Source organism: Hevea brasiliensis, chromosome 5 (assembly GCF_030052815.1).
Source record: "Hevea brasiliensis isolate MT/VB/25A 57/8 chromosome 5, ASM3005281v1, whole genome shotgun sequence".
Taxonomy (NCBI): domain Eukaryota; kingdom Viridiplantae; phylum Streptophyta; class Magnoliopsida; order Malpighiales; family Euphorbiaceae; genus Hevea; species Hevea brasiliensis.
The window spans coordinates 3118558-3131788 of record NC_079497.1 but is presented as its reverse complement, the minus strand read 5'-3'; the positions used below and the strand labels follow the sequence as shown (position 1 = coordinate 3131788).

Genomic DNA, 13231 nt, shown 5'->3' with positions numbered 1-13231 from the left:
GTGGTAATGTGATAAGATATACAGGGTTGTCTTTTTGTGCTTGTAAGCTTGTAGCACTCACATTTTCAAATGTCGACAAATTACCTATCAAAGGAGAATCCTTTCTCTTGCATTTGACTCCAGCCAAAATGACTGGCTTGTCCTCACATTAGCAAAATTAAATTTATAGACATGGTTAGTTCTTGCAATTAACATGAAAACTAGCAGTATGAAAAGCATGAAACATCCCTTTTAACCCTGATAATAAATTATATTATAAATTAAGACACTCCATTATTTTACTATTATAACATCATCATTTACTTAAAAAACATACAGGGAAAGAGCATGCAAAGAACTTGGAAACTGCTTGGGGGCATAATAGTCATTACACAAGCAAACAAGGTTAATCCTAAGTGGGAAAAGGGATTAAACATGGGATATAACCTAGGTATCTTAGCATACTACTAATTGCCTTAAAGTTTAATTTATTGGTGCTTAAGGTCTTAGTCAACAGATGGAAAGAGAGTGTTGAAGGCTCAAATTGTTGCCACTTGGAGGCACCAAAATGAACCTCTAGATAACCCAAAAACTAAGGTCCAAACCATGGTTCAGGAGAAAAATATAGAGATTTAGTCAAGCACTAAGCAGACAAAGGAATATCATCGTGCACGCTGCGTTGTTTGTTAACCTCTTCTTACATCACCAAGCAAACCTTGTTTTATCTTTGCATTATATTATTAGAGTATTAATAATTATCTAATGATGACTGTTATCTTAATTTTTATGATTAATACTTATCAGAGAAGAGAATTAATTTTCTTATCTATGGATGATGTATTTTTGGAAAAGAAAATGGGGAGTAGTAGATGTCTATGGATGGTTCTTTCATTCATAGATAAGTGTGTGTTATTGCTTAAGCATGCATGAGAATAGCACTCCTACCCCTTCCATATATCATTAATATCTTTGATACACTGGTTATTTAATATAAATATGAACAATGCCCTGTGAATTAATTAATATTTGCAAGAATTCACTTCATCCTCCATTACTCCAGCAAGAAGAATATTTTTGTCATCATTTTATTCTGATAATCGTCTGTATCCTACATGCAACATGGGAAAAAATCAACAACAACATTTGAAATCAGCGTTAAAATTTGAACCCTTGTTCTCACTGAATTTGTTTGACGAGGATTTCAAAACAAGTCGCTCGTTATTAGATTTGAGAAAAAACGCGTGATTATTATTATTAACAATGAAAATATATCAGATGCAAGTATGATACTAAAAATAATGATCATAATAAGCACTAGAGGAGCCAAAAAGAAGAAGAGAAAATTGGAGAATGATTTATGAATTCAATAGTTTGCGGGGTAGGCCGTTGAATATTCTGAACAGCAGAGACATCGTCCCTTTCAATGTTTGGCACTTTCGCATGTATGGGAAATGCTTAAAACTAGATAACCAGAAAGATGCTTGTGAAATAATAATATAAGATGCCTCATTTGGTAAAAAGCCTAGGGGACCATCTATATCAAATTATGATACTGACCTAAAATGAGATAATTTTTATTATCATTTTTCTAATTTTTTTAAAACAAAGTAGGTAATCATGGCATGTCACGAAGAGCCTGCTCCTTCACGAGAATCTGTTTTTTCTCCATTCTTATTAGCTGGTTTTGTCACTCAATGGGTTTCAATTCAACCACAGATCTACATTCATAAAGCAGTTCGTTGTTCTCATAGAAAATTAGAAAGCTCTCCTACTTTCTGAAAAAATCCATTTTGTTCAATACAATCATGTGAAGTGCGATTGTAATCAATAGCTCGAAAATATTAAACTCGACATATATTAATCTTTTTCTTTTTCTTTTTTTTTTTCAAATTATAAGATTTTTATCTTTTCAAAGCCCAAGAATGTTCTAACATGGCTTAATCACGAGGCAAAGTTATCCAGACAAACTGCTTATTGCAGAAAATTGTCAACAGCGACCCAACGACCCCGATAGATTTAAAATTGCCAAAAGCTCTAGCGCTCTTGTAAATGAGAACAATAAATCAATCAGAGTATAATGTTGTGCACTACTCAGAACTAGTGTGTAAGACATTGAATTATAAAAGCGAAGTTAGAACAGCATGAAAATTATCATGCACAGCAGCCAAATTGCTAACTTGGAACAAAGAAAGTTACCAAACATAAAATTATGTTTCAGCTAGCTTGTATTGAAATCGTCATTAGTACAAACACAGATAAAATTGAGTAGGATATACACTCCTGTCAAATGAAAAATATATATATAACTTTTATGCACTATATTAAATCATTTCACTTCAGTTCAAAAAATATATATATATTAAATCATTCTCTGCCTCGCTCACAAGCCACAACCTCAGCCACGCCAACTTGGATGTCCACGAACTTTCTATTCGTTCCTACCACTCGAACAATGAAAAGCACTCTTAATACACGCATAATGAAACTTTTCCTATTTTTCGCCCTCACATCAAATGAAGAATCACTCTACAGAAATTCTTTACAGAGCAGTTGATGGAAAAAAAAAAAAAAAAAAAGGAAGATATTAACACATAATAATATGCACAGTATACACAAATGCATCCCCCAAAAACAATGACATGCCCACCAACACAAAAGGAACTCAATCGACCGGACACAGCTTCTTCCTGAAGACGAAGAATGATATACCCACAAATTAAAGGGATTAAGGACAACTTAATGCAGCTTCAACAAGGAAATAATGACGACATTCCAACATCTCCTGAGAAACTAAGAAGACAGAATAGATTGCAAAGCAAGTTGCTTCTGTGGCTCCAAGGATGACCAGGTTGACGCTAGAGCGGCAGGCGGCAACATCTGCTGAAGTTGCCTCAATAGATTAATCATTCGACTGGTAGTTTGCTCTGTTGCCAAGTCTTTACCTGCACATATTACCTACAACAGCAAGTATTGCAACTAATTAGAAAAACAAAAGCAGAAATTAAGGGAAATATTATAGATTTCCTAATAATAAGAAAAAAGAATTAAGGCAAGTAGATAACAAATGACTATACCTCAGAGAAAACATGGACAACTTTGGGAAGATATTGATTGTTCAATCCTAAAAGTTCTCTATCCGACCTGAGAACAGTTACATTTTTCCCTTGCAATGAGTATATGCACTGAATACAATTGGATAAGGAAGTAGACAGGAAGAGATAGAACAAAATATCAGGCAAAATATGTAGGGAACCAATTGAAAAGTCCCAAAATTTTACCTTTCAACCATTGAGCAAAGCTGGTCGTGGACAAGCTTGGCCTCGATTAGATCATTTTTTATCGGTAAGCAGCTTAACCAAGCAGGGACTACCTGCCAAACAACACGAGGAAACCATAGGAGAAATGTCACAAACATCCAGCATTGGCAATTTCTTCCCCTTGTGGAGCATCAGACAGGTGCCAAACCATAAAAAAATTAAAATAAGCCAAACCATAAAAAATTAAAATAACACAAAAATCAATGAATATTAGCATGGGGCCAAATCTATGGCTTGTGATCATCACGCATAAATTAAACAAATACACCACCACCCCAGATGGTGGAGGGGACCCAACAACCAAAGCTAGATACCGATCACTGATTAATGCCCTCGCAACAGAAACAGCTGGTAATATATCAGCACTCGATTCTGGAAATAGCCAGAGGTATTCCAGGAGAAACATACATCTAAGATTCAAGAATTTAATTCAATCTCAACCAATTAATTAATGTGATTGAGAAAGCATGATCAGCATATAAATCAGCAGAATATAAATACCTGTGCTGAATCTATTCTATCTCGATGGAACTGGCATATTTTTCCAAGAGCTGAAACAGCATTATCATACGCCATAGCATTGTCCGAAAGATGTGCACTAGGATCACTTATTATGACATTCAACTTAGAAAGAGCCTCTGCAAGAAGATATAAGACCAAAAAAAAAGGTCCCTTTATGACGTGTGAAGGCAGCAAGCCAAGAAGAAAGGCAGATATGCAACTGATCAACAAACTACCTCTAACAAGTGGTTTAAACACAGATCCACCAAACTCTGCACAAACACCGACCCCATAAACAGCTGCCTGCAAGGCAATTGGCACTCATTTAGTAAGAAAAACCATATTCACAAGAGATGCAGAACAAAGAAATACTAAGCACAAACCTGGCGAACATCTGGATTTTCATCATTGCAGGCCTCCAAAAGGAAAGGAACATAAGTATCATAGTATCTGTTCCAGCAACACATGGTATTAAGCACATACAAAAACCTTGTCGACAATAGTATCTAGAAAAGCAGGAAATGCTTACTTAAGAGCTGCTTCCTGGCACTGCTCCACAACATCATCAAATATACAAATGGCAATTCTCCTCTCTTCTGCTGTTTTGTCCTTACCCTGCAGGATAAAAAATCCAATCAGCAAGATTGAAGTCAAGTAGATTTTGTCACTGTACCAGAGGCTAGTTACTAAAATCATTTGTTGAAGGAACAAAGTAGGCAAATCTTTTCAAACCAGAGGCTAACAAGTAAACACTAAATCCATAGATTTCTGAGATTAATTCAAATACTAAAAGTCTTATTCAACTGGCCAAACAAATTCATGCTCAGATGACCACCGCATGGCCACAAGTCAAATGATCCAGCATTTATTTCAAGAGGGCTTGAGGAAAAAAAAAGTTAACAGTTTACCACCACTTGGTAAGTTAGTAAACTATATGTAGCATCCTTACCCACCAAAAAATAGTTAAAAGGATAAACTCACAAAGACAATCTGCTAGCTGGAAAAAATAAAACAAATATGTCATATATGAAAAATATTCATTTACTGAAGAAGTAACCAGTCTGATAGAGGCCTTGTCTGAAACACATCTAAGAAGCAGTGCCTTGTCTTAAGGGACAGGAAAGGGTGTGCAACATAGAGTATGCAGCATTAAGGAAGAACTTACCCACATAGGCGTTATGTAAGATGAAAGCTCATCAAAGAAAGGCAAGAAAGAGGCCCCAAATGTCTTAATTAGCATGCCCAATAATTCACCAACCTTGAATAAGAGAAATGAGAACAATAATTAATTATTGTCTAAAATAAGTATAAAACCCAGAAATCAATAAGCCCAAATCCAAGAATTAATTTTTAGAAATTGTACTTGATCAAAGATTTCTTCTTCTTGCTCATTTTCTTCCTTAAGTAACTCCCCTTCTTCTGCATCAAAGTCCTCTGCTTTGGCCCTCTCTGCTCTTTCCTGTTTCCTGGCTGTGCTGGCTGTGATGACCTGTTTCACCTCATCTACAATGGACCTTACTTGGTTTTCATCTAAAATAGGTCCAGAAACCTGAGGTGAAACTCTACGTTAAGATCAGTATATTCATAACAATGCAGGTCAGCATAAAGGAAAAGTAATAAATCCTTCTGTGAATTATAATCAAACAGTTGCCATAACCAGCAATAATACCAAAGATGTGCAGAATAAATGACAAGTATCTATATAAAATAAACTATTTCATAAGATCTCCAGCTCAAAGAGAAACCTTATTCCTGAAAAATAAAATGTTTTGTTGGTCTGAAAAGCAAGAAGATATGACTACAACCACTAAAATACCAACAAAAAAACAAAGAAAGCTGAAAGCAGAAAAATGAGAATTGATTGATAAATATCAAAGGAAGCAGGCCAAAAGCAACATAAAAAGCCCCTGTAGCTTTAAAAAATTCCTCAGGCCACTAAAGAATACAACAAACAAAAGGCAAAAGCAATCTTTAGACATGATGTCTCAAGTCAAAGCACAAATCCACAGAGAACCTAAGACTTATTCTAGTTAAAAGGGCAACCTACCAGCTCTCTGGGATGTGGATTTAAGAAATCAAGCGTCTAATATATTAAAATTGACAACATTATACGCATTAGCTTACAGGTCCATTTATAAGCACTCCATCATAAATCAATGTCACAAACCTGTACACACTCCGTCAATGAATCCAACATGCTTGCACAAATTTCCACCTCTGGCTCCTGCAAGACCATATGCAAACACAAAATGCTTATTTAGTTGGGCAAACCCAACACCCCAACATACACATACACAATTACATACATGCATAGAGAACATTTGAATATACATATTCAAGAGGATTATGAGATAAACGAAAGTAAAAACCTTGTGTAAAGCCTCCATCAAAGCTGGTATAATGTAATCAGACAGTTGCTTCAAATATGACTCATTACGTCCATGAGATTGACCTTTTTCTATAGCTAGCTTAGCTGAACGTAGTAGTTCTGGCATAGCTACAAGCAAGATAAATAAAACAATATAAGAGTTTTGAACAGCTCCACAAAATGAATATATGTGTTTGTGCGTACATATATGTACTACTAGGAATTAATAAAAGCTTAGACAGCACCTGAAACAGCAGCCTTCCTAACTTCTTCATGGAAATAAAACTTAAGGAGAGGAACCAATGTAGTAGCAACCTGCAGTTTTCACACATTGTTTGATGATTAACAAAGTCTCTGAAAGCCCAAGAAGAGACACCCACAAATAGCATGAAGCAATATGAACCTGATCAATCCATGGGAAAAATCCTTCCTTCAATTCATCAGCATAGCAGCAAAGCATGTTACAAGCTGTAGCTTTTTCCTCCAGAACACTAGTCTTGATCCCTATTCTTTTATCCCCAAGAGTGATTGTTTCAATGCTGAAGGGGAAAAAAGGCCCCAATAAGTAACTTCAATCACATCTATCACTCATGAACAAAAGCATATGTCCTAAAACCTCACCCCCGCTTTCCCTCTCAGGAGTCAGGACCCAAAGGAGTTTTAATAATAGCAAATGAAACCAGGCAATATCACATAAATGCTTTATGCAAGACATAACACAAATTAACTATTGGACTACGCAGGGAGATGTGGAGAAAAATGGAGTTTGCAAGAACATATTTATTTGAGAGTGAATATATCATCTATTTAGGATTTAGGTGTGACGATATACATTAAGAAATAAATAATAATGTTATTTTTCTAAGGAAGCCTACATTTTCCATGAGCAAAGGATGAAGATGGCAACCAAAAAGTTTTAAAAAGTGATAGATAAATGCTCTTTTCACATTTACTGGAATGATGCAGTTGGGCACCACATTAATTTAAGTATTTTCGCCTAAAAAAGAGGGGAGTTTCAAGTGGCATTTACTATTCCAGTCCAGAAAGAGTATCTAAAAAAAGTGATAAATAAAGTACCAAAAACCACTTCAATCTGTCTTCTCAAATTAACCTACTTTATCCAATAGTCAACTGGCGTCTTTTGTTTTATCTGTATTTTATAGTGACAGTAAAGAATAACATAGGAAAATCAATAATTTAAAATCATTTAAATCTAGATAACAGGCAAATGCGCAAAAAAGAAAAGAAAAATGAGCATCATTGTAAAAATAAGGTGACAGAATTATGCATATGAAATTAAAAGCTATAATCTCAATCTGAACAGAAAGAAAAACCTGTCATCGTCATCAATATCAACATCTGAATCTGCAGAAGTAATGGTTACATCAGGCTTAAGCTGTGCAGACTGAAGCAGAGGGGGCATGACAACATTCATATATGGAAGAAAATCCTGCCCAAGGCATTTGCAAAGCCTGGCCCATGCCTGCAAAAAAGATTCACAATTAGGTTTTTTACAATATCCACACAGCAACATTAGCCAGAAAATCAAACAAAATTAAGAGAATCATAAAACTGCAATATCAAGTCAAATCTTCAACTGGTTAAAACATACTTGTAGCATGTAGCTTATTGTTGGATCATCTGCCTCCATTTGAGATCCTTGAAGCGACATTAAGACATTCATAACCTTGAAAAAAAACAAACACCAAGGCCATTATTTTTCCATAAAAAGTTTACAAATTTTAATGGTTGTGACAATTAGCCAAAAATTAGGGCAAAACCCTGAAACTGCAGGGGACCTATACTCCTAATCAAGAGTAAGACTGCACGTATAAGCAAATCTGGGCATAAATTCAACATAGGAGAAGATTGACAGGACTGCTTTGACTGCTTAACACAAGGTATCCATAGAAGCACATGCAAAAAACGGAGAATATACTCAACTCAACTCAACTAAGCCTTGATCCCAAAAATTTGGGGTCGGCTATATGGATTCGCTTTCTCCACTCTAAACGATTTTGGGTTAAATGCTAAAAAATGTGTAATACTTCTAGGTCATATTGTACTACTCTTCTCCAAGTGAATTTAGGTCTATTCATTTTTTCTTTCTATCCTCTAACCTAATGTGCTCTACTTGTCTAACTGGAGCCTCCATATGTCTACGTTTCACATGAACAAACCACCTCAATTTCCCTTCTCTCAACTTATTCTCAATTGGCACCACTCTTACCTTTTCTCTAATACTCTCATTACGGACTTTATCTAGTCTAGTATGGTCACTCATCCACCTTAACATTCTCATCTCTGCAACTCTTATCTCAGACGCATATGACTCCTTCAGTGCCAACACTCACTACCATATAACATAGCCGGTCGTATGACTGTACGGTAAAATTTTCCTTTCAACAATAACTCCCATAACAAAAATATGTGTGTAGAATGTGTTTTCCATCATTACCTGCCTCGCATCATCTCTAAATTTATCCCTTCCAACGGCCATCCCAACCAAACTAATGCATTCCATAGCTTTTGCACGAAGCATGCGATTAGACTTGTCATTTGCATTCACCAGTATAGCTTTCAGGTAAGGCATAACAGCATCATAATATTTCTGAAATTGATCCTGTCAAAACAAAATACTACATGAGAAAAAATCATGTTCTCCTTTTTTTTTTTTTTTTTTTTTTTCTGCTGCAATCAAGATACACAAGTAATCAACAGACAGTGTCTCCCAATTTTTACAGTGGAATCAAAATTGACACATCTAGCTCTAAGTCAGAGCCTCCTTCAACCATTCTACCCACAGTGGTTCAGAAGAAAGCAAGCAAAAATAAATTCCAAGTTAATTAGATAAACAAAGTACCTGTGATGAATCAGCAACTGATGCTAAAGCTGTCAAGGCACCCTCTTGCGCCATTCGCTTGCCAGTCTGGATTTCATATGAATAACTCAGCACATACAAAATGAGCACTAAAATCTTCTGAAAAAGATCAACACATAACTAACAAGTAACAACTGAGAAAAGGAAACCCAGAAATGGAAAAGCACAAAGTGCAATTTCTGAAAAATAACATTACAGGGTTCATGGGCCAAAAAAAGGAAATGAATTGACCAGGTAGACTTAAGGCATTATAAAGTTCCTTGCATCCAAGCAACTACTAGAAAGAGCTTGAAAAACTTTGAACAAAATTCCATTTAAGCACTTTGTCCATTATCCTCATCATTACATAAAAATGGATAGAAAACAAAGCATGCTCAGGACTGAGGTTGATGAGGAAAACAATCATGTACCTGGAGGAGTACAAGAAGTTTGCTAACAATTCCATCCAAGTATGGCGCCAATATATCTGCAGTGCAATTTTCACTGAAATTAAGTACTGCTGAAGCAGCATGGGCCTGCAACATACAAGAAAGGAAATATGATACCTAAATACTGCTGAATTAGCACATGGGAAGATGAGCGAAGTATAGAATAAACAGAGAATAAATAGAAAAAGCTAAAGGACAGGAATGAATTAAACTATTAACCAACTGAAAAATATTCACAGAAACTACAAAACATAATAAACGGAAAATATAATTTCCCAAAATTGTAGAAAATGACTCAAAATTTAAATTATACAGTATAGTAGGTAGCAAACCAATTAATATAATCATCTTAAAAGTAAACAAATGTAAAATTTGTTACTATTTTCATGCCATCAGACATGATTTATGCCTTCATTACGTATGCACCAATGACCTAGTCCAGATATTATTACAAAGCATCAACTCAAGCATTAAGCAGAACCATATATATCATTTCTTTTACAAATATGCATGAGCAAAAAACCAAATATGTCTGCTTAGATGGAGATAATATTTTTTTAGGTTGATATCTTAGGGAGACAAGTAAAAAATTGGCACTACAAATACACCATTCACAATCTGAAATCAATATTAAATTCATGATAACATAACAGATGCACAAACCTGAACTCGAGGATTCTGAAAATCATCCATTGCTCCAGCTAGAGCAGGAAGCACTCGCTGATTGTACTTTATTTGCAAATCAGGGCCCAGGTCAGTTGATAATTGTCCAATTGCATTTATAGCAGCCCACCTGACACGGGGGTGGGGATCTTGGAATGAGTTTAAAACCATAGAAACTACCTGCTCGAGGTTCTTTAACATCACCTGCATCAATAGAAAGAAAATATAGGAACACTCATTGCAAGAGAATGATGAATAAATCTTCTCAAATACCTACACAAACACAACCAACTTATGATTCAAAGATTAAACCAAACACTAGTCCTTTTCGCATCCTTTAGCATTTTCATTTTTGCCTTCATTAATACCAATTACAAATAAATAACCACAATTTTATACCTTTGAGGAACCCTCAGCAATCTGTGCAAGTGCAATAAGTGCAGCATGATGCTTCTCCCACTCTGGAGCTGCCAAGAAGCCCTGAAAATTTTCAGAAGCAACTGGAACCATAGTTTTTCCACCAAGAGAAATCGATAGCCTGTCCAAACACTCCTGCCCAAACCCATAATTACTAGTCTCCCCAGCATCCTCATCCTCACTTTCTGCACTGTGCCACACAGGATCATCTTCTATATCAAGTAACATCTTCATTAATACCATAAACAGACTATGCACAAACTGAGGAAACTTCCTCATCATCCCGGGCGCCCTCTCTCTCGCCTCAGCTAGTGTAATTACAAACTCAACTGCCAAATGCCTCGTCCCTTCCTCTAAACTCTCTGCCTCCGCTATTTGCAACATGGACCCTACCACTTCCACTATTTGCTTCCTCAAAAACCTAGGCTCGCTCCCTGCTAATTCAATCAACAATTCAAGGGCTTCTTGGGCGGTTGCCTCTTGTTTGCTATTCAAAGCTTCGGTCAAAGTCCGCACCATTAATGGCAACAAATCCTGAAACTTTTCGCGATCGTTATTGTTCGATAAGCATATTATAAAACTAATTGCTGCGTTTAAAGCCGCAATTCTCACTTCGGCACTCGTTGAATTACTTAAACAATTTAAAAACAGTTCATGAAGAGTACTCAAATGAGGAATTAGGGTTTCGCCAATAAACTGAGCCAATCGAGCAAAAATCAAAAGCGCCGATTCTTGGAGATTATGGTTCTGTGCGGTCACGCATTGGAACATGAACGGCAACAGCTCAGGCCACCCGCCATCCGGCAAAATAGAGGCAGCGAGCTCTGAAACCGTATCGTTTATCTTTTTAATTATCGATTTTGTAGTCTCTCGCTGGAGAGAAGAGAGGAGTATGTTCTTAATGGCGGACCGAGTTGACTCGGAGAGCCTCGGGTAGAGGAACGAGTCATCATTGCCAGCCAACCGGGTGAGGTGCTTGCGGAGGAGGATAGCAGACATGGCGCGAACCTCGGTATGGGCGGAGGATGAGACGAGTTGAGCAAGTCTTAAAAGAAGCGATTCCGGGTGAGCTTGCTTGCATATGTTGAAGAGTGACTCAGCCGCAGAACGTTGGTCATTAGAGGAAGACATGAGGTGGTTTACTAGGTTTTCCAAGTGAAAGGGGTCGGGCCCGAGAAGGAGGGCGAGTCGCTGCAACTGAGTTGGATCAGCGGCCATGGATAGGGAGATGGATGGAATTTTTGAGTTTGTGAGGTTTTTTCTTCTAGCGGCTACAAAAAGGTGGAGGGAAGATTGAAAGGGAATACAGAGGGAATTGTTAAAGCTTGGGTTTGGGATTTTTCTCCAGTTGGTTTTTGCTTTGTTGTGTGCAGTTTCTCCAATCAATTTCTGCCACGCAAGTGGTTTCTCGCAAGTGAAATTCTGTTCGGTTTGTCTCATCTAATAAAATTTAAATTATATGTTAAATCAAATATCATGAAATTTTTTATAGTTAGCTCATAATTAAAAAAAAATCCTCATGAATATAGGAATTGGTGCCTCCGGTGTTATTGGTTCAAAATTATAAGCAAATCGATTTATCTTATAAATTTCGTTTATTTTGTGCAAAATAATATATATGGGAAATATTTTTTTAAAAAATATTTTTATAAAAATATGTTTTATTAAATTTATAGTATGTATTTATATTATTTATGTATAAATATTTCTATATTTCAAGTAAGATTATAAACATTTAGATAATGAAATTTTATTAGATTATCAAAATTTAAATAATGAAGTTTTATTTTTGAAGTTATTTTTTAAAAAAATATTTAAATTTTTCTTTAATTATAAAAGTTAGAAAATATAAAAAAAATTTAATAAAATATTTGTTGTAAAATAAATAAATACTTAAAATTAAAATTAAAATTAAATCAATTAAAATTACTTTTAAATTAAATTAAAATCAATTAGTTTAATTTTAGGTTAAAATTTAATTTAAAAATAATTTTTTTTAATTGAACCCTTAAATTTAAATAGATTAAAACAGAAATCAATGGAAATTATATGGTTCAATTTTTATTCACCTGAATTTTAAGCCGACCAACGACCATATCAGAATAATGTGTAGGGTACTAGCAAAAATCACCCTATCCGAATTCAAACTCGGTTAATATTATCAAAATCTGAACTCATTCGAAATTCGTTTAAAATTTATTTTGAATTACCTGAATCTGTCTTAAACTTGATTATTATTATCCCAAAAAAATTCGAATCCGTTTAATTTTATATATTTTAATTAATATTTTATATAAAATATTATTTTAATTAATAATTTATATTTTAAAATTTTAATAATATCATAAAATATTTAAATTCTATTTTATATAAAATAAAATATATAAAAATTTATAAATATTATTATAAAAATATATATTTTATATTTCATTAAATATTTATATAAACAAATTCAAATAATATTTAATATGTAAAATTTAAATTTATTATAAATATTATTTTTAAATTTAAATTCATCTCAAACTTTATTATATAATTCTCAAAAATGTTGAATCGAATCGAGTTTCCTAGCAAAAACTGATGTATTGCCATTCTCAGCCATCTTGATGTAGAATAGAGAGTGTCATTCTGCTGTCCAGCCCAGAGCTGAACCATGGGACCAAAAAATAGCATTATT

The 13231-nt window shown here is 34.8% G+C and overlaps 1 protein-coding gene across 1 annotated transcript; it reads right to left on the bottom strand.

Annotated features, from left to right (window-relative positions):
- Window positions 1–2314: 2314 nt before the first annotated feature.
- LOC110668926 (uncharacterized) lies at window positions 2315–11889 on the bottom strand. The gene is made up of 20 exons (XM_021830333.2): window positions 10537–11889; window positions 10138–10341; window positions 9457–9561; window positions 9029–9094; window positions 8624–8788; window positions 7778–7852; window positions 7500–7648; window positions 6569–6704; window positions 6411–6480; window positions 6167–6294; window positions 5965–6021; window positions 5161–5346; window positions 4963–5055; window positions 4327–4412; window positions 4181–4247; window positions 4034–4100; window positions 3798–3934; window positions 3258–3349; window positions 3054–3120; window positions 2315–2934 (listed from the first exon to the last, which is right to left on the bottom strand). The coding sequence occupies exons 1-20, from the start codon at window positions 11770–11772 to the stop codon at window positions 2770–2772; spliced, it is 3351 nt and encodes a 1116-aa protein (XP_021686025.2). The 5' UTR covers window positions 11773–11889; the 3' UTR covers window positions 2315–2769.
- Window positions 11890–13231: the final 1342 nt, after the last annotated feature.